At 44.2% G+C, this 23229-nt stretch overlaps 1 protein-coding gene across 1 annotated transcript in view; it reads left to right on the forward strand.

The window, feature by feature from the left end:
• TEX11 (testis expressed 11) overlaps window positions 1-23229 on the forward strand; it is a 391710-nt gene that overhangs the window by 280686 nt on the left and 87795 nt on the right. The window contains exon 25 of the mRNA XM_075184491.1: window positions 18211-18283. Within this exon, the coding sequence (XP_075040592.1) occupies window positions 18211-18283 (73 nt within the window). The remainder of the gene's footprint in view (window positions 1-18210; window positions 18284-23229) is intronic.

The following is a 23229-nucleotide window of genomic DNA, read 5'->3' on the forward strand; positions in this document are numbered from 1 at the left end:
GTTTCCGCCCCCCGGTATACCTGCCTTGTATACCGTACACCAGTTGGGCACCTGCCTCGTCAAACAGCAACTGACACTCTGTTTTACAATAGATAAACCCTTAGTGTATTTAAAGTCAACAAATCACACGACATACACCTTTTCTGCGCAGAAAATAAAAGAATTCCCAACAATAGTAATAATGTCCCAGAGGTTTTCACAAGTGATTTATACTATGCATGTATAACTATCAAACCGATTGTTTAACCACGTGGAAAATGTACCGGAAGTTCGCGTACGCACAGCAGGAAATACACATACGCTCAGCAATGCAATACACTTTAAAACGTAAAACAACAATAAAAAGAAACATTTTTCTTTCTTGTCCCTAGATTCCAATTAGCGTTCCTTCAGTCTATGCAACAACGGACATTCGGTCTCTCAACACAAAGTGAACCACAGGTCTTGAACACATTACGTTCTTTCCGGCCATGCGACGCGTCCGTCAAACCACCCTTTGTTGAGGATCCGAATACCGTGAGCGTTGCATACCTGCCGATAACGTAACTCCTAAACTCACGAGCCCCCAAATTATTAAAGTAATTCTATTGTTTTAAAATAAGCATTGCCCAATCAATTGTATGTGTTTCCAAAGCACATGGTGGTTTATTTTAGCAGATGTAAATAATCAACAATTCAATACATTATTATATTATGATAAAGTACAGTACAGCACAGCCAATACCAAAAGTTACATACATACATACCGCTGCAATCGCTGCGCTTCCATGGGTCCCAATGGAACAGTGTATCTGTTAGATAACTGTGGTCAGAGTAGACTGACCCTGCTGGGGGATACAGCTAATATATACAGTCAGTGTTTCATTGTGTACAATAGAGATGACGTAGCTTGCTTCCATAGGTCCAGGCACAGGGTAGCTTCAGGGTAAACAGTTCATAGGCTGATTCAATCTAAGGAATCCAAAGGTGGGGGTCATCTCTCCAGGGGGTCTGCTCCTTTCATAGCCAGCATCATACAAAGGTTTATTCCCTAATATCAATAACTAAAGTATGCAATGTGCGATCTCTTCGCGACTGCACCGGACAGCTGCTGATGATTAGGGCTTCAATATGATATCAGGCATGACACCTTTCCTATAACCTAAACCTTTAATAACACTAAAATGTACATATGATCATATTATATAAACTAATAATAAACCAAATGCTATCTGCTCATAAATTACAGTGTAACAGAACCAATATGAATTGTATAAATAACTAAATGTTGTAATGCTAGTGTGTGCGTGTGTATTTTACCGTGCGATCGCATCACGCCACGTGTTACGTGGCGTACGCTTCGCAATACGCACGGCAAACCAATATTAAACCAATATACTTTCGTTCATCCAATTATACGACTTCAACAACATAATGGAAAAAAAAGAGGTGCAAGATGGAATTGTCCTTGGGCCCTCCCACCCACCCTTATGTTGTTGAAATAGGACATGCACACTTTAACAAACCAATCATTTCAGCGAGAGGGCCTACCAAACTACTGTGGCTGAAATGATTGGTTTGTTTGGGCCCCCACACAAAAAAAGCTATCCATCTCTCCCTGTACAAACTAAACTGGCTCTACTGAGGCAAGATGTCATCCTCATCCTTATCCTCTGATTCCTGGTCCTCTTCAGTGTGTACTTCTTCATCCTCACACATTATCAATTCGTCCCCGCTGGACTCAACAATCACCGGTCCCTCTGTAGTCTCTGGAGGCCATTGCTGTTCTTGATTGATAATTGATAATTCATTTTTATGAACATCATCTTCTCAACATTTTGCAGAAGCAACCTCCTTTGCCGCTCACTGACCAGGTTCCCCGCTGCACTAAAAACTCTTTCGAAGTACACACTGGAGGGGGGACAACTCGGGTAAAATAGAGCCAGTTTGCACAGGGGCTTCCAAACTGCCTTTTCGTCCTGCCAGTAAAAGTAAGGACTGTCTGACATGTCTACTTGGATGGTGTCAGCAAAGTAATCCTCCACCATTTTTTCAATGGTGACAGCATCCAATGCAGCGACAGTAGACATGTTAGCAATGGCTGGCAGGTCCTTCAGTCCGGGCCAGATGTTGTCTGCATCCCCGCCAGCGGGTCGTTTCAGAAATCTCAGCTGTTTCCTCGCAGCCACAGGTGTGGAAGAAAATGAAGGAGGAGCTATTGCCATGTCACGGTCCTCTTCAGATGACAATCTCCTGACAAGCAGGTCTTTGCACCGCTGTAGACTTGTGTCCGCCGGAAACAGAGACACAACATACGCTTTAAACCGAGGATCGAGCACGGTGGCCAGAATGTATTCCTCTGACTTTAAAAGAGTGACCACCCTCAGATCCTGGCAAAGCGTACAAAGGGCTTCATCCAAAAGAACTACATGCTTTGTGGAATCGCAATGGTTTACCAGCTCCTCCCTCACTTTCTCCAGCTGCTTCTGCAACAGCCTGATCAGGGGAATCACCTGACTCAAGCTGGCAGTGTCGGAACTGACTTCTCGTGTGGCAAGTTCAAATAGCTGGAGAACCTTGCACAACACAGAAATCAGTCTCCACTGCGCTTGACTCAGGCGCATCCCCACTCCTTTGCCTATGTCGTAGGTGGCTGTGTAGGCTTGAATGGTCTTTTGCTGCTCCTCCATCCTCTGCAGCATATAGAGGGTGGTGTTCCAGCGCATCCCAATCTCTTGTTTGAGGTGATGGCAGGGCAGGTTCAGGATTTTCTGATGTTGCTCAAGTCTGTGGTAGGCAGTGGCAGAATGCCGAAAGTGTCCAGCAATTTTGCGGGCCACCGCAAGCATATCCTGCACACCCCTGTCACTCTTCAGGTAATGCTGCACCACCAAATTTATTGTGTAGGCAAAACATGGCACGTGCTGGAAATTGCCCATATGTAATGCCCGCACAATGTTACTGGCATTGTCCGACACCACAAATCCCCAGGAGAGTGTAAGTGGGGTAAGCCACTGCGAGATTATTTCCCTCAGTTTCTCTAAGAGGCTGTCAGCGTTGTGCCTCTTACTAAAACCGGTGACACACAACGTTGCCTGCCTTGGAACGAGCAGGCGTTTTGGAGATGCTGCTACTGATGCTGCTGCTGCTGTTGCTGCGGAAGGCGATGCATCTACCCAGTGGGCTGTCACAGTCATATAGTCCTTAGTTTGCCCTGAACCACTTGTCCACATGTCAGTGGTTAAGTGGACAGCGGGTACAACCGCATTTTTAAGAGCACTGAGGACACTTTTTCGTACTTCTCTGTACATCCCGGGTATCGCCTGCCTAGTGAAGTGGAATCTCGACGGGATTTGGTACCGGGGACACAATACCTCCATCAACCGTCTAAATCCAGCTCCACTGATGGCGGACACCGGACGCATGTCTAACACCAACTTAGCTGTTAAGAACGCAGTTATCCGCTTTGCCATAGGATGACTACTGTCGTACTTCGTGCTCATGGCAAACGACTGTTGTACAGTGAATTGTTTAGTGAAAGACGTAGCGGTCTTACGACTTCCCCTCTGGGAAGATGACCGACTACCAGCAGCAACAGCAGCAGCGGCAGTAGTAGGCGTAGCGCTGCAGGATCATCCGGAAGAATACCGAATTGAAGAGGACTCAGTCATGCCGGTGACATGGCCTGCAGGACTATCTCCAATCGAGATCGAGGAGGAAATTGACGAGGAGGGTGTTGCTGGTGTGGATACAATGGCAGCAAGGGATTTAGGTGTCCCTGGACTGCTGACGGTCCTAGCCACAGTCCCTGAACTAAACACTGAATTATGAAGGTTCTTCAGGTGACGTATAAGGGAGGTTGTCCCTAGGTGGCCAAGATCCTTACCCCTGCTTATTCTGGACTGCAGGAACAGTGAACGTAGTTTAATCTCTGGTACTAATATTTCTGGACTGCAGGACTATCTCTGATCGAGATCGTGGAGGAAATTGACGAGGAGGGTGTTGCTGGTGTGGATTCAACAGGACCAAGGGATTTAGGTGTACCTGGACTGCTGACGGTCCTAGCCACAGGTCCTGAACTAAACACTGAATTATGAAGGTTCTTCAGGTGACGTATAAGGGAGGATGTCCCTAAGTGGCCAAGATCCTTACCCCTGCTTATTGCAGCTTTACATAAGGTACATATGGCAATACAATTGTTGTCCAGATTGGGATAGAAATAATTCCAGACCGAAGAGGTGGATTTTTTGGTCTTCTGCCCAGGCATGACGATGGGCTTTTTCCTCCCATGGACAACAACTGTTTCCCCCCCTGGTGCCTCATTTAAGATAACCACATCAGCATCCTCCTCTTCAAGTTCCTCCTCAGTGCCAGCTACATCAATATCCTCCTCCTTGTGTACAAGATTGACACCTTCATTATCCAAATCTGGATCTGCACTGTGGGTGATCCTTCCAGCATATGCAGAGGGCATGCTGCAAATGGTGAAAGGAGCCACCTCTTCCCATACAGTGACAGGAAGGTCAGGCTTCGCAACCACAAACACCCTTGGACTCGCCTTGGGGATTTGTGATGCCATCTGTTTAGAAGGCAGAGTTGTTTGCTGTGTTGTTGATGACAGCTTAACTCTCTTAAATTTTTTTTTTGAGGAGGAAGACTTAGATCCTTGAGTGAAGCTGGACCACTAGTCCTGAACACGGGCCAGGGCCTAAGCCGTTCCTTGCCACTCTGTGTCGTAAATGGCATATTGGCAAGTTTACGTTTCTCCTCAGATGATTTTAATTTTCTTTTTTTGCTAATTTTTGTGAACTTTGGTTTGTTGGATTTTACATGCCCTCTACTATGAGATTGGGCATCGGCCTTGGCAGACGACGTTGATGCCATTTCATCGTCTATGTCATGACTAGTGGCAGCAGCTTCAGCATTAGGAGGAAGTGGTTCTTGATCTTTCCCTACTTTATCCTCCAAATTTTTGTACTCCATTATATGCAGCACAAGAGAGCATACCCCTAAACCACACACACTCTGCAAAGCCTTTAAAAATTATATGCGGCACAGGAGAGTACCACTGGACTGGAGTTATACAGCAATACCTTTTTTTTGGTACAGCAGGAACAGTGAACGTAGTTTGAGATTGCAGTACCTATTTTTTGGTACAGCAGGAACAGTGAACGTAGTTTGAGATTGCAATACCTATTTTTTGGTACAGCAGGAACAGTGAACGTAGTTTGAGATTGAAGTACCTATTTTTTGGTACAGCAGGAACAGTGAACGTAGTTTTAGATTGCAGTACCTATTTTTTGGTACAGCAGGAACAGTGAACGTAGTTTGAGATTGCAGTACCTAATTTTTAATACTGCAGGAACAGTGAACGTAGTTTGAGATTGCAGTACCTATTTTTTGGTACAGCAGGAACAGTGAACGTAGTTTGAGATTGCAGTACCTATTTTTTGGTACAGCAGGAACAGTGAACGTAGTTATAGACTGCACAGGACACAGCACCACTGGACTCGGCAGGATAGAGCACAGGACACAGCACAGGACACAGCACCACTGAACTCAGCAGGACAGAGTACAGGACACAGCACCACTGGACTGAGCAGGACACAGCACAGCACAGCACAGCACGAGAAAGAGCAGGACAGAGGACCACCTAACACACCCTCCCTCTTCCCTGATCAATGCCCGAGTGAAGATGGCGGCGACAAGCGGGGAATATAAAGAATCCGGTACTCGCGAGATCCGACAGCGGGATCCTGACGTTCAGCCTCGTTTTCAGTTTGGCCATCGGCGGGAATACCCGAACAGTGCTCGGATCAGGCTCGGATCCGCACTTTTTGGGGGGGTTTGGATTGGCAGAATCCGAGTCCGCTCATCCCTAGTTTTTATATAGGGAACAAAAGGTCTGAGTAGAAAACTGAATGGGGAGCCAGAACATAAAAAAAAACATTTATGGTTGTAAAAATGTCCCTGAATAACAGCAAAGTCTACTGAACACATCAAGACCTGCTCTTTAAGCAGTGTCAGAACTGTTTACTGTACAGACACTGTGTAGGTGCAGAAACTTCTACCTCCCATTGCTATCATTGGCTGATAACATTCAGTTTATTCTTTGTCAGGTAACTCCATAAGCCAATGAGGGCGTAGGTGACAAGAAACTCATGCACCCATTGGGCTAAATCAGTTTCACAGAAAGAAAAGGGCTGAGGGGTATGTAGTGCTATGTTTATACTATCTTTTAAAACAAAATAAGCTCTATATTGTATACTGTTCACCAGAATGGGCTCTGCTTTTTATAGTGATTACCAGTACTGGCCACCAGAATGCACTTTACCTTGTGTACATACCTGCAAAATGGCCTATGTTTTGTGTACTGACTATCAGTATGGGTTCTGCTCTTTGTTCTACAGAAGAGGGGTTCACTCTTTGTGCTGTCAGTGATGTGTGTAACCAAATAGGTGATGCTAAACACGGATATGAGGTAGTTCGTCCCTCAGACACTATACAAATAATTTAGGAAATATCTCTCTCGTAAGTGTCTTGAATGTGTGCGATGGTAACTGCATGTAGTAAAGGGTGTAGCTGATATGCAGCAGTTTTGGAATACTTAATTAGTAGCAAGCCGTACAAAGTTTAAATTTATTTTGTAGATATGTGTAAAACAGCATAACAACATAAATGTTTCTCAGTCTCCAGTATAACGATAAATATTGGTGTCTAAATTGTAATTTAAGCACAGGTAGATCATGCTGTCTGATTGTAGTAAATAAACAAATGCTTCAGAAAGAGATCAATGACAATGTGGAAAATTAGGATTTTCTTAAACTTCTGTACTATTAATTAAGGCAAGCAACAAAGTTACAGATTCCTAGAAGTTCAATCATGTATATGCATATAATATTTTGCTTAGGAAACAGCGCAGTCAGGTTTGCAAAATTAGAGTAGATTGCATCCAGTGCCGTAACTAGACATTTTAGTGCCCTGGGCGAGACACAGCACAGGCGCCCCCCATCTAAGTGGGAGTGACATTTGCCAAGTGGGTGTGGCCAACCTAATGTGGGGGTGTGGCTAGCACTTTACTGAATTAATTCTTTTGTATTGCTGTGTAGTTGGTAGCCTCAAAAATACAGGTGTAACCTATACAAATTTCTCTCACTATAGGGAAGAAATATAAGAGCCCTTGGCTACACCTGTATTTTTTGCAATAGACACTTTGTGGAGGAAAATAGAAATCATAGATTAGGAATATGAAAATGACAAATTTTCTATTTCCTGTACTTTACACGACATAGACTATATAAATTTGGATTTTTAAATACATATAAACCCAGTGCTGGAATTGGGCTGCAGGATGACAAGTAAGAGGAATAGGGGAGAAGATGGTGCAAGGGGGTAGATGAGAGGGACAGGGGAGAAGGTGGGCCTGGGGACAAGGTGGCACAGAGGGGGTAGTAGATGAGAGGGCCTGGGGACAAGGTGGCACATGGGGTGGGGGAGTAGATGAGAGGAACTGGGGAGAAGGTGGCACAGGGGGGTAGATGAGAGGGACTGTGGAGAAGGTGGGACAGGGGGGTAGATGAGAGGGACTGTGGAGAAGGTGGGACAGGGGGGTAGATGAGAGGGACTGTGGAGAAGGTGGCACAAGGGGGTAGATGAGAGGGACTGGGGAGAAGGTGGCACAAGGGGGTAGATGAGAGGGACTGGGGAGAAGGTGGCACAGGTGGGGTAGATGAGAAGGACTGGGGAGAAGGTGGCACAGGTGGGGTAGATGAGAGGGACAGGGGAGAATACATAAATGCAAAATACAAAAAAATACAATACCAAAAAATAATCATTATACATTTTCATGTCCCTTGCCCCCATAGCTTTTGCTTCCCCACTACACTCCCTCAGTTTTTGCTCCTGGATGGAGCACCCTATTTCCTATTTTTTTTTAAATATATATTTTAATTACAATATAACATTTACTTACCTATTTTTCTTCCCTCCTGGATGGTCAGCATAGCAGTCAGCAGTAGATGCAGGGGACTCACTCTCTCCGCTCAGCAATGGCCGCTCCTCACTTTCTTTTCAGAGGGGGGGATGGAGCGGAGCACAGCATCCTGGAAGGGGAGGGGGCGGGTCCTGACAAATAACTTTATACACACTGTCTGACAGACAGTGTGATCATTGTTTGACCAGCCACCACACTAGCCCCTCCCCCGACTCTCGGCACCCGACCCCCCCTCCCCCAACTCGCGGCAACAGACCCCCCCCCCTCCCCCGACTCGCGGCACCCCCCCCCTGCATGAGTCGCGGGCGGGGGGGGCCCAATATTTTTTTTACTTTGTGCCACAGAGGGGAAGGTAGCGGGCGGCTGCTGCACCCCCTCAGGCTTGCGCTCGGGGGCGACGGCACCGCCCGCACCACCCTAGTTACGGCTCTGATTGCATCAACTTTGCTAAAGAGAACATACCAAGTAAAAAACAAAACTACAAATAATAATAATCATAATAATAGTAGTAATAATAATAATTAAGTCAGTGCTTTGTTGTTTTACTGTTCAAGGAAACAAAGAAAAAATGTAGATCGCTATGAGACTGTTAACCAGTTTGTTTTTTTATTGGGGTGGAAAGAGGAAGGGAGAGTATAAGACAACAATAAAGGGAATGAAGGCCAGGGCACTTGGGGGAATCATTAAATTTATGTAATTTTATGATCCATATTAGATAGTCATGGGGAATTGGATGCTATAAGGGATGGCCAAGATTCCCAGGTCATGGAGAATGATTTTGCCGGTTTTGGAGTGCTGTCCAGCAGCATATTTTAAAATATGAATGTGTAAAAGGTCACAGCTGTAAAGCAACCTCTCTAGCATCTATCAGAAGCCTCAGAAATTATTTTATGTAACCGAGTTGGAACATAGTACCAGCGGTACAACAACTTATAAGCATCTTCCTTAATATTTACGTGGATAGAGCTTGTATGCTTCCAGATTCAGATCATTCCTCTCTACCTATGGGTTCCTCGAGGTCAGATTCTCATGCAAGTTCATGGGGTTCGCTCATGAGGGAAATAGGTTAAGAAAGATTGGAGGTCCATAAATTGAGAAAGTCCATTAGGTTAAATCACTGACCAGTCTGATGCTACCCACCAGCTATGGAGCAGAGAATGAGGAGTCAAGGCCTGAGGTGAAGGCAGTGTTTTGAAAATAGGAATAAGGATGGAGGGCTCTCGGAAAGAAAATAGACCTTGTTTGCTCGATCCCAAACAGTCAGGGAAAGTGCCACCAGTGGGTGGGTTTTTGCTAATTTAGTTCAGCAGATGGGGGGCAACCATATGAGGAAAGAAATTGAGAGTAATTTAAGGGTGTATTCTATAGAGATCAATGTTTTTGCTGAGGAGCCATATTCCATTGGGTACACTGGGCAAGCTGTGCCGCTTAGTAGTACTTTTTAAAAGTTGGAACACCCAGCCCTCCACCCTGGAAGTGTCTTTGTAAAATTTTTAGGCAGACTCTGGTTCGATTTTTAGCTCAAATGAAACCAGAGGTTATATGTATGATGTAAAGGTTTGGGTCGGGACCCGTACAGGAATGGCTTGAAAACAATATAAAAATCTAGGGAGAACATCATGTTCATGGCGTTAATGCACCCAACCCAGGAGATGCATTTAACATTCCAGTTAGCTAGATCATTTTTAACTTTGGATAAAACTGAGTGTAAGTTGTATAGAGCTGATGATAATTTTGTGTTATTTGCACACCAAGATACTTTAATTTTTGAAGTTGGCATGTGGAAGAAAATTGGGTTTCTAAGGTGGCTTTGATTTGAGAGGTGAGGTGAAAGTTCAGCATCTCTCTCTTTTGAGTATTAATTTTATACCCAGAGAGAGGGATGGGGTACGGAAGATCAGCACTGACTGCACTTTAAAGTACATTGCACACGGCCCCATACTTACATTTCCCCCTTAAAAGCAGCGGTAACAATGTCGGTGAGGTCAGGGACGTCATCCAGTGCAGCCGGCGTCTTCATTGTTCTGGATTGCTTCAAGTCGTTAGGATACAACAGTTGTGATGTATCCTCGTTGTGGAAGCAGGCAGTCAGACTATAGACGTCGTGGTAAGTGGTGTCGGTATAGTCAACATTGATATGCTGACTACCACCAAGAGAGACATTCATAGATTTCAATTTCCAGCAGGGCTGGGAGAGAATTTTTCGTTTGGGTGAGCATGAGAAGTATGTCTTCAGCATGTAGAGTGATTTTTAACTCTAATTTGCCTGACTTAACACCTACAGTGTAATTAGTAGAATGGATACTTAATGCATCCTGAGCTGTGCAGTTCCACTCAATCCAATTGGAATGTTAAGAAATTGCATTAACTTTTGTAATACTTCAAGTGCTATTGTGGTCGACTGTTTGTTATATACTGCTGATAAGTGCCCTGTGAAATTCCGCTGTACCACATCTGCTGATTTGGGTTAATATCTTGCTCTTACATTGGGGCTCTCTGTGTCCTTAATTTCTGCCTGTTTATAGAAGAGCCATTTGCATATGATTCACAACCTGATAATCTGCATCTGATATTCTGTATCTGATACTTTGCGTATACTGTTTATTACTGATCAATTGTGTTTTAAAATAAAGACTGTTGTAATGCCTGAGGGGGAAAAGGACAGACGCACACAGATACCTTACCTTCTGAAAGATGACCATCTTCCGTCCGCTTCGGATTCACTCCAGCCGCTCTCTGCCTCGGTGTCCTGCTCTTTCCCTTTCTGGTAGGCCAAAAACTGTACCTCGATCAGATCACCACCCTTCTCTATGGGGAGAAACAGAAATTACAACCTGTGCTTACCAGAAAGGGACTGTCCGAGGCTACGGCAAGGTAAAGAGACCTTCACTCAACCCCGTTTGCCAACACCTCACTTTGCTCTTGCCAAGGGCGCGGAACTATGAGTATTTGAGACCAGAAACAGTCCCGCCCCAAATACTCCACCCACCTCTCAGTGAGGGCCTAACCAGAAGTAGGAATTGAGAGCGATACTCACCCGGGGCACTCCAACTTCCGGTCCCTGCTTTCCTGCTCCTCTCCGTCACCTGTGAAAGACAGAACACAACACGTCTTCCCTCTACTCTACAGGTGAGGCTAAATGTACCACCTATACAACTGGTACTAGCTAAAACAGGCACCCTGACCCTACAACAAACAACTAATGGTCAGGTAACGCAACTTCGCTAAGTACTGGGTGTAGTGCACGCCCTAGACCTCCTCCCTCTACTTGTGGGAAACACCAGCCGGTGTTCAACTTCAACTCCGGGGCTGACCCTGTCCCTCACCCAGGTCACACCGAGAAGACTATCTTCTCACTATGGGGTCACTCACAGAATCCCAAGGACCGTCGCCACCTGCAGGACCGGGGCTCACTGGAGCAATGCGCCACTGGGGTGGCGGCTTCCTCTCGGAACCGCCAGTGGCCACTACTGGAACTCAAGACAGTCGCGTTCACCCGCCCCAATCTGGAACTGCCAGGGAACCTGCTGGAAGTCAGACTGGGACACCCAAATGGAACCACGGGACTCACTGCTGAAACTCAAAAGGGCTGTGCTGCACTGCCAGTTTGACAACTGTCAAACCGTAATGCAGGTGTCCTAAGGTGAGCTCAGCAAGGACAGAAACCTCCTGTGGAGCAGAAGGGCAATCATTGCTTCAGAAATTCCTTTGTTACCCCAGGGACCTACGGGATGGGAAGATTACTATGTGTCCTCACCCTCACTGTGTGCGTGCTCTTGCTAACCCCTTGTCCCCACAGACACAGAGTATCACAGGATTACAGTCAGAAGCAAGAGCCTACCTTTAATGGGGGGCCTGACGTCTTGCACCTGGAAAGAAACATACACATACACAGCACAACCAAACACAATACACGATACTGTATTTCACCACACAGGCGCAATAACAAGTCGCTACTGATTATGAAAGGTTGACAACAGAGGGCACTTACCTCTACCTATCCCTACCTGTGCCAGGGCCTTGTGCCCGCTATCTGGTGCCACGGGCCTTGTGCCCGACAGTGCCCCCGGGCCTTGTGCCCGATCTAACAGTAAAGTATACTTTCCTGCTCCGCGCAGGATACTCTACTTGCCCCCAACATCTTCTCTGGGTCTTCCAGACCCTCCAGCCAGCGGCGCCTCTTCTCTGGTTCGGCGCAGCTGTCTTCTGGGCGGGGGCGCTCCTAGGCCTTACAAGGGCTACCCACTGACGTCTCCAGCACTCTCTTCTAGTGGCAGGGTAGCTCCTTGCCCTTACAAGGGCACCCTGCCACTTCCGTCGTCTTCTTCTCGCGTCTTCTTGCAGGATGTCCCTCTGCGACTTCCTCTCTCGGATCCGCCGACTACTCTAAAGATGGCGGCGCCCAGGGGTTATTATATATAATAACCGCCGGCGCCCCATCATCACTTGTCGCCGAGTGCTGACAGGCTTGCCGCGGCACCAATAATTTAAACGGCCGAAGGTGATCCAGGATTGGCTCATTCATTCGGCCGCCAATTGGCCAGCATGGGGAGGTGAGCCCTGATTCGCTCACCTGCCCTATGCTGCCAGGACGTGCGGGGAAGGAAGAAGCAAAGTACTTACCTGTGCTGGAATGTAGGAGCGGTGAGTAAATTTTCTTTTTTTCTGTCTTCACCCTCTTCACTGGCACAGCAGCGGGACACATCTTCGCCCTCTTCATGGGCACCGCAGCGAGGCACATCTCCACACTGTCATTTTAAGTCACACACCTCGTAATTTCTGCTGCTAACGTAACACAAAGGCGTTAGGGAGTTTCTTTAAAATAAAGGTTTGTTTTTGTTTTTTAACTAAAAAGTGTCCGTTTCCTTTGTGGTGTATATATGATTCTTGAGCACCACTTAATAAAATTCATCCTCATAGACATATTTGTAGCAGGACTTTCTGCAGTTGCAAGAGCATGATTTTCACAGGGAGATTTTCACCTTTGTTTGGACAAAAATATGTATACTTAACATATACATATCCATTACATATTTTACAAAAACTGAACATAATTTACGACATGCACTTGATGCGCAGTTAAAAAATGTTTTGGTTTGCACCAGTATACTTAGATTGTTCACCCAATGCACTTCAAGGTGTACGCTTACTCGTAGCCTATTATATGTGGTACTTTTGTATATTTCAAATGTCTCTCCCTACTTAGCAAGGGACAACCTTGCTCAACCCAATTATCAGTCTGAGCAAACTTCTGATCCTCCACAAATGCTGCCATCTTGCTCCACAAACCTATGAACTTTGGTAGTAATCAAGGTGCACAAGCACAAATCAAGGTTTGTGATGTCACCAAAGAGGATCTTGTACTGCGTCTTGGCTGTTTTTCTCTTTGTAAATAAAGCTCTTTCTGTTGTGGTTTTGGAAGATCAGAAAATCATATTACCAAGCAAAGGTGAACTAATGCAAATGTTCAATTAGTGCTAGAAATGTCAGGGCTACATACTTCATTTATAATTTAAACAGAATTTCTAGTATGTGGAAGGGGATTGGTAGAGATAACAGGAGTGTGAAAGCTGTATACTATAGTTTAACAGGTTCCGGATTTATCATGGTGGCCCTGCTTCTCTGTACTTCTCTTTCCATTTTTGTGTCCCCTCCTCTTTGTATTCGGTTAATGATAGGTCACTACTGCTACTGTGCTAATGTGGCATTCAGATTGTAGTTGAACCTATATATTTGACAGATATCACGTTCAATTATGTGGGAGGGGGTCTTCTTATGACCATGCCTATCAAATTTTCAATAATATACTTAGACATACTATAAACAATTATAGTTTAATTCAATTTCCCAGACAGCTACATTCATACACAGTTTGCATTGTGCACTTTATACAGACTTGCATCAGAGCCCAAAGTATGTGGACACCCCTTCTAATTAGTGTTTGACCTTTTTAGCCACACTTATTGCTAACAGATGCATATAATCAAGCATACAGCCATGACATCTGTATAATCAAACGTTAGCAGCAGAATCAGTCGTGCTGAAGAGCTTAGTGAAATTCAATGGGGCACTGTTATAGGATGCCACCTTTCCAACAGGTTAGTTTGTCAAATTTTTGCCCTGCTAGAGCTGCCCCAGTGAACTGTAAGTGCTGTTATTGTCAAGTGAAAAAGTCAATGGGCAACAGCTCAGCTGCAAAGCAGTAGGCCACACAAGCTCACAAAAGGACTGCTTAAGCGCATAAAAGTAGTCTGTCCTCGGTTGTAAAATTCAGTACAGAGTTCCAGACTACCTCTGAAAGCAGTGTTAGCACAAGAACTGTTCATTAGGAGCTTCATGGATTTGAGCTTCATGGATTGGATTTCTATGGCCAAGCAGCCTCACACAAGCCTCAGATTACCATGTACAGTATAAAACAACAACTGTAAAGCAGTGTAAAACACTCCCCCATTGGACTCTGGAGCAGTAGAAACAGGTTCTCTAGAGTAGTGAATCATTATTCACCATCTGGCAGTCTAGCAGACAAATCTGGATTTGACGGATGCCAGGGATAAGCTTCCTATCCGAATGCGTAATGCCAACTGTAAAGTTTAGTGGAGGAGAAATAATGGTCTGAGCTGTTTTTCATGGTTTTACCTCTTTGTTCCAGTTAAGGGAATTTTTAATTCTAAATTATAGGCATTCCCTTTATAAGTGAAGGGCTACAAAGCTTTAGCCCTTCAGAACCTAATTTACCAAACACATTGGAAGAACAAATCTGAAATGTAAGGAGGTATAAAATTTTTAGTGAAAATTTAACTCTTGCCACTTTACAACCACCTATTTAATTGAATTTTACTTCTCTGTTTTTTCCTAACATTTGGCTTAAATTAATTATATTAGTGATATGAACTTTTTGACATTTGGGTGTTCTAAGCTTTTATTTTCCTTTACAATGTCCACCTAGAAATGTGCTTCTCCACTAAAGTGCAAATAGAAGATGCAAAATGTGTCCAATTAAAAATTTTGGATGAGACCTGACCTCCACCAGCTCTGAACTGGTGTATAATTCATGTACTTATGCGGAGTTAAAATGGCTGTGCACTCTATCACACAGCAAGGAATGCCCCTAAAAATGGTCCTTCTGCTCCCCTTTATCTCTGATGAAGAGGACATAAATAATCTATTATTTATGTTTCATTTTATAACATATAACAGATTCAACCACAATTGAATTAGCACACTGATTGGGAACAAACCATCCTTCCCCCACTGGGAAACATGATTCTTGATAATCAGGTTTTTGGAGCAGTTGGCCAGTAATTAGCATATGAGTGGTATCTGTAAAAGGTAGTATCCACCCACAAGGTGGGTTTTACACATGATTCAAAAATAGTTCTCTTTCTTCATGCTTGCTCCCCAGACTGTAGACATGCTGCCTTTTGCTTCTGGTGAACATGCATGGAAGTCAGTAACCGCATGGCATACAAAGGCCCTGACTAGTGTGGATGATGGAGTTTGAATGGAATTAAAGGTGAGTGAGTGAGTCTGGATTGTCATAAGTGATATGAAAGTTTGAATACAGATGGTAAATGTGATTGGAAAGATTTTGGTTTGGTATGGACAGTGTTACATAAATGCATGCCTTGTTGGGATAGTGTCACGGGCACTAGGAGTTCTGCCCAGGATTCACCAGTTGATAATGCTTACCAGAGGGGCGGCGTTTACACAGCGGTCCTCTGGCAGTAGGGTGAATAGTAGGAACGTATATAACAGCAGATGGAGAGAGAATGCCAATGGAATAGATGAGAGTCAGTGACTTGCAGCTATACTGGTAGGAAAGTCAGCGACTTGCAGCTGTACTGGTAGGAGAGTAGAGTGGACGTGAACAGGTGAAGGAAGGTAACGGGAGAGTCAGTGGTCTGCGTATAGCAAGTTGTGCCACTTTTGTGAAGGGAAGACTTGTCCAGGTGTAGGTAGGTAGCAGGAGAGTCAGTGGTCTGCGTATAGCAAGTTGTACCACTGCTGTGATGAGGTGAGGACTTGTCCAGGTGCGGGTAAGTGGAGGAGTGATAAGAGTCTATAACTGTATAAATACAATTGGAGAGCAGAGGAGCTAGTCCCAAACAGATATGCAGCATCACAGCTAATAGTCTATAGCGGGTATGTATACCGCTGCTAAATAGAGAGGCTTGTCCAAAGCGAATATGCAGGATAACAACTGATAGTCAATAACAAGTATGCATATCGCTGTTGAGTAGAGAAGCTTGTTCAAACAGATATGCAGCGTAACGGCTAATAGTGTATAGCGGGTATGGATACCGCTGCTGAGTAGAGAAGCTTGTCCAAAGCGGATATGCAGGATAACAGCTGATAGTCAATAACAAGTATGCATACCGCTGCTGAGTAGAGAAGCTTGTCCAACGAGGATATGCAGGCACAGCAGGAGAACTGAGAGACTGTAGCGGGTATGGGAACCGCAGGTGAGCAGAGCAGGTAATCCAGCAGACAGTTGAAGACACGAGCAGGACACAGGAGTCAGTAGCGGGTATGGGAACCGCCGATGAGCAGAGCAGGTAATCCAGCAGACAGCTGAAGACATGAGCAGGACACAGGAGTCAGTAGTGGGTATGGCAACCGCCGATGAGCAGAGCAGGTAATCCAGCAGGAAACTGAAGATACGAGCAGGACACAGGAGACACCTTCAGAGACTCACAGGGAATGAGACTCAAGATCAAGCAACGATACAATGGCCACATGTGCCTTAAATAGGGCCAATTAGGTTAAAAGCAAGGTCATAAGAGTTCATGGATGCTGCGCATGCGCAGTCCATCAAGATGGCGGCCGGCCGCGGCTCAGGACAGGCGCCGGCAGGAAGGATAGAGAACCACGCACCAGCGCAGAGGCACTTACGGTCCGGTGAGTGACAGATAGATTGTTGGTTTAAATGAAAGCATTTATGTTATACATAGTTCTGTGGTTCAGTGGTGGTTTCATGACTTGCAACAATGTTGCAATGCTGTGACTCCTGTAGTGCTGTACAATTCTTGCAATTCCTGTTGTGTTTGGGATAGATTGTTGAGATAAATGGAGGCGTTTGTGTTACACATGGTTCTGTGTTGGTTAAGTTTTGGTCATGGAAGCATTGGTGTTATACATAGTTCTGTGGTTAATGCTGTAATGGAGGTTTTGAATGGAAATAGCTTGCTTTATGCAGTTTAATGTAAATGCATAGAAAGTGATGGATTATTCAGGAAGTGATCAGATTGTTTTATATAACGTTTTGTTGGACTGTTGGTTTAAAGGGAAAGTAGAGCAGATGGATCTAGTATGTGGTTAAAATACCATGTGTTAAAAATGGCCGTTGGACTTCGAGTGAGATGAATGGAGTGTATGTGTTTGGTCTCCCTAACGCCAAGTCAGATGGGTCTTCCCCCTCATACACTTACACACACACAATTACTTATATATTTATAGAACAGGAAATTAATGATGTATGGCACCAAAATCTATATTTTGTGTAAAATATTGTTACGCTGTTTATTGTTCCATAATACAATGCAACACACTTTAAATGAAGTTTTATATCTTGCTGTGGTTATTCTTGAAGCCTGTCGATTTAAGGGAATATAAGAATGATGTTTCTTGGGTTAATTTAGAAATACCTTTGCGAGGAGTTGGTTGACGGTAATAGTCATATATATATAACGGTATTAAATGGTCATACATACATTTGCCAGAATATTAAAAAGATTAAACCCATAAAAGGAGGTAAAAATCCTTTAACAATCTCCTTTCAATAATCTGTAAAAAATGAAATCTAGTCTTTCCGCTGCTCCACAAAACTAGAAGTACCAGGGAGTCTATTTAGCACGCCCAACTCCAACCAAACGCTTTTGCAGAAATCTAGGCACACTTGCGCAAATTAAAGTGAGGAGTGTCTCTATATGGGATTTTGCACTGCACTTTGGCCGTTTCACACTTTGCAGATAACATCGTTAGAGTACAAAAAGTTTGGACTTTTAACACCAACTAGGAGAATGTGGGAACTAAAGTTCTACTTCAAAGTTCAGTAAAGTTTTGTAAGTAAATCTTAAGATTTGGGTGGAGATATACTTTAAAAACATATCAATAATACATAAATGATACCAGACCTATCAACTGTTTTCCACATTTATTCTATTTATATGTAATATGTTTGTTTTTAAGCTACTTGTTAAACTTAAGCAGCATAACTCATTAATGTTTTATTTATGCAGGTTGAGCTTCTCATCCATTCACTGGAGAATATTAAGCTTTGTCGGGAGATATGGATTACACTACAGTCTGCAGGTATATCATGTTCAACATAATATATAAAATATGTCTCAGGGCCAAAAAAACAGGTGCATAGAGAAAAGTTGGTTATTCTATCTGAGCTTAGCCAAAACATTAATAAAATTGGTAACATTTTCTGTAATGTTGTACTAAATGTTTTCAATAATAAAAAAAATTAAACAACATTTCAGATAATATTATGTCACTTTTGAGTGTCCCAATACTTTTCACTAGATACTCTTGGCCTGATTCATTAAGAAAAGTAAGGCAAAATTTTTTGCAAGTTTTCTCTTGGACAAAACCATGTTACAATGCAAGGGGTGCAAATTAGTTTATTATTTTGCACATAAGGAATAAGAGGAATTTATACTCACGTTAAATCCATTTCTCTGAGTCCATCTGGGGGACACTGCTTACCATGGGGTTGTATGAGGGAACATGGAGTTGGCACTCAAATAGTTAACTTACTGCCGACAGGCTATATACCCTCTGGGACCCCGTGCAAACCTCAGTGTGCAATAAAACACCCAAAGAATAACAGCAGAAGAGCAGAAGGGAAGGAATGCAGTGTCCACCAGATGGACTCAGAGAAATAGATTTAACGTGAGTATAAAATCCTCTCTCTTTTACCTATACCTAGGGAACCCTGCTTACCATGGGGATGTAGCAAAGCAGCCGCCTAAGGGAGGGATCACTCTGATAGTCCGGTCCGCAACACTGTGTGGCTGAAACTGGCTTCCGGGGACGCAAACACATTAAATTGATAAAACCTGGTGAAGGTGTGGACAGAGGACCAGGTGGCCGACTGGCAGAGCTGATCCTTGGAACCCCGTTATGCACAGCCCAAGAAGCACCCCTGAGCGTGTGGAATAGGTGTACGACTAGGCGCAGGCCAATCAAAGCTGACATAGGCCTGCTTAATTGTGGACGTAATTCATCTAGCAATGATCTGCTTAGAAGCCGGCCAACCCCGTTTATGGGCCTTAAATAGTACGAACAGACAGTCAATCCGTTGAATGGCGGATGTCCGTTTAACATAGATGTGGAGGGCACAAACCACCAGGGCCGCCATCAGAAATTGTGGGTACAGTACAATGAAGCAGGCAGGGCCCCCGGATGATGACCCCCCCCCCACCCCCCCCCCCCCCCCCCGATGAACCAGGGCCATCTTTCCGACTGGGCATGATGGGCAGGTGCTCGGTGGCCCAGGGGGAAAGGGAGCCCAAGGCAATGAAAAAAAAAATCCTGTAGAAAAAAAATAAAACACAAAAACAAACTTACCTTTTGTGTTCACGATCTGGCTCACTCCCTGGTCCCCTCTTCCGTGAAGGGAGTCGGACTCAGGCGATTGACTATATATATATATATATATATATATATATATATATATATATATATATTTATTTTATGTAAAAAAAATGACTACAAATAAATATATATATATATATATATATATATATATATATATATATCACTTTTTACACACACACACACACACACATATATATTACATAATCACTTTTTACACACACACACACACATTATACATATATATATGTATAATGTGTGCGTGTGTAAAAAGTGATTATGTACTATATATCTGTGTGTGTAAAAAGTGATTATGCAATATATATCTGTCTGTGTGTGTGTAAAAAGTGATATATATATATTATATGTATAATCACTTTTTACGCACACAGATAGATATATATATATATATATATATATATATATATATATATATACACACAAGTTAACTCGTGCATGATACTCATGCATTCTAGTCAAATCAAGCTAGTTAAGGTCTTAAAAAGGTTCTTGTCATGCACTTGGGCTTAGCCCAGGCCTCCTCAGGGGAAGAGCGTTACTTCCCGACGCAAGCGCCCTTTTTAATGTGTGTTCATGAGGTAAAATTACTTCACAAAAATGAGTTTGACCCCTCAACTCGTAAATTTAGCCTTTACTACCCCTCCCATGGGGGGAAGGGGGGATGATGGAAGTTAACTGACTTCACTATACTAATTTTTTTGTCAAATAATGGCAGTATACCAAATTTCAGGTCAATTGGATGAGCCCTTTCTGAGAAAATAGTTTTTTCCACACACTAACACACACCGCTATGGCTTTTACTTTTATATATTAGATAATGCTAAGAATTTAGTAGGTCAGTGTATAACTCCGCCCAGCAGGTGGCGCTGCAGCTTGTTGTTTTTTTTCCACACACAGATTAACACACGCCGCTAGGCTTATATATATTAGATATATATATATATATATATATATATGTGTGTGTGTGTGTGTGTGCTGACAGTACAAAGATTAGGAGAGTTGGTGAATAGGGCTGGAGATTTAAAAATAATAGATGGGGTTCATCTTTTTTGAAAACAACAACATAATTTTGGGAAAGATTGATAAAACCTTCCTCATGCACTCCACATGCTGTCAATCAATGAATAGTCATCTGAAATACCTTACACCTACCTCATATAGCTAAATGACCTCCACTTTGAGACAACATGGTAACAGGGAAAAATAAAAGCCAATAGCAGTCCATGAAGAACAGATTAAACTTCTATATAGTGAAATGTTAAAGAACATAAACAGTACTTCACCTCTAATACAACATGTTGTGTTACTACATCTCTTTTCCACCTTCTTTTTCACTATGTGCCTCTCTCTCCCTTCTTTATAGCACTGTCCCTTCCTGCTTTCCTCCCCTTGCCTCTCCGTTTCTTTACTTACCTTTTGTTAGCTTCTTTCTTTTTTTTTCTTTTTTTCTGTCTTCTCTTCTCTCTTCATGCTTGGTCCTGTCTGCAGTGCTCCTCACTGACTGTCAGTTGTGACTTGATGATGTCATGCCCGACAGTCAGTGTGAATGGAGAAGAGAGGATAGGAGGGATGCCGGCGCCGAGATCACGTGAGTATGTTCCCCCGGGTGGAAAAAAAAAAGAAAAGAAAAAAATCGCAATAAAAATTAAAAAATCAGCATGGCCGGGCCCCGGTGAAATGTACCCGCTTGGGGACTCCAATCTCCTGATACCAGTGAAAACCTGAAACCGTCCTTGGCTGAAAAAAACGGAACTGTTCTCAACACAGCCCTGTCATTATGGAAGATGAGATAGGGGGACCGACAAGAAAAGGCCCCAAGCTCTGAAACCCACCATGCAAAAGCAATAGCCAGGACTACGTTTAGGTCCCAGGGAGCCATGGGCGTAACATAAAGGGGTTGAATATGCAGAACCCCTTGAAGGAAAATCCACACCTCCTGAATACCTGCTATTTTCTGTTGAAAGAAGATAGACACTTGGACCCTTAGGGAAATCGCAGACCTCCGTCCAAGCAATCCTGAAGAAAGACTAGGATACAGGAAATATGAAAATTAGCCATAAGGCAGATTGTTTGTTCACACTACTTAATGTAGGCATGCCACACTCGGTAGCAGATGCGGGCTGAGGCTGGTCTATTGGCTCGCAGCATGGTGTCTACCACTCTGGAGGAAAGACCTCTGAACCGCCAGAGCCTGGCCTCAAAGACCATGACATAAAAACCCTGGGGGCAGGTGCTGGTAAAGAATCAGGCCACACTGTAGCAGGTCGCCGCAAAGGAGCAGAACCTTCCTGCTACCTTGTTTAGAATGTCTGTGGACCCTATGTGACAGGGCCAATTGGGGCATCAGATTCACAGGAAGTTACCCTAGAAGGGCCAGCAACCTCTGGGACTCTGTGAGGGACTTGCTCAAAGGGTCCTACTGCAAGGAGCTAGACTAGCGTCCCCCCAAGTTGAGTATCTGAAAAGTGTGACCGCCTGTAAACGGTGTGGGTACAGGAACAATGGAGGGACCCTAAAGGAACGACTATACCAACCCCTCGTATGATCCCCCCTCTTCTCCAGTCACACTGCCTCAAGAATTCTGACCCACAGCAGGCGTCCCCATACACCTGTGTTCATGGAGAGGGGAAGGTCCAGTCAGGCTGCTGGAAAATCCAGGAGGCTAGTGACTGGATGTCTTGTAGAGTATGGGTCTCTAACCCTCTGGGAATTATTTTTTACCAAAGCCTGAGAGGGGTGGTGAAAGGACCCAAACCTGGGAACCCTATTTTTTTAGGGATACTCACTGGAAGGGAGGTATTCTTACCTCCTGTATGAGGCTGTGTTTTGAGCAGCCTCATAGAGGTAAGCTGAGGCCTCCTTGGGGAAGAAGATCTGAGTCTTGTAACCCTGCTGCCAGCTGGTCAGCCCAGATCTCTATTGACTGGGCAACCCACGCTAAAGACAGCATAGGTCTTAGTGGGGCGCCTGCTGCCAGGAAGATGTATCTAAGAAAACCCTCCATCCTGCAGTCAGCGGCGTCAGGGAGTGCCACAGAATCCGGTGAGCCAATCTGGCCACCGGCATATCACCCTAGGAACTAGTTCCCAGCAAGCCATATCTAAAACCTACAGGGGATAACCAATAGGAAATCTGCATGGTATAATCAAACTTACGATCTGGCAATTTCAAGCTAATACAGCTATATCTGTAAGCTTCACTGATGCTGGAAAACAGACAAACTGCCGTTTCCTGCGCTTAAAGAGGCTTAGGTCTGACGAGGTTCCTCTAGATCTAACAGATTCAATGCCTGGAAAACTGCCAGAACCATATCCTCAATGCCTTGATTCTTTGAGTGTTCAGATACATCACCCACCAGGGGGGGAATCAGAATCTTCAGGAAGCTCACCTTCCTCCACCAAAGACCCTTCTGAGACAGAAAGAGCGAGGAGAGGATGGGTGAACCTATGACGCTTGTTTCTGGGAGAGTCCAGAAACAGGTTTAACCGGTCCAGGTTCCTAACAGGACGCAAACCAAGCAGATTCTCCATGAAGGGGGCCTCTTCTTCGAAGGAGGAGGTGGATGCCCGACTGACAAGGCTCAGGTTCACATCCTGTCCTGCTGCTGTTTGTTAAAGGGGTGGAAAAAGGAG

This window comes from Mixophyes fleayi, chromosome 9, assembly GCF_038048845.1.
Source record: "Mixophyes fleayi isolate aMixFle1 chromosome 9, aMixFle1.hap1, whole genome shotgun sequence".
Taxonomy (NCBI): Eukaryota; Metazoa; Chordata; class Amphibia; order Anura; family Limnodynastidae; genus Mixophyes; species Mixophyes fleayi.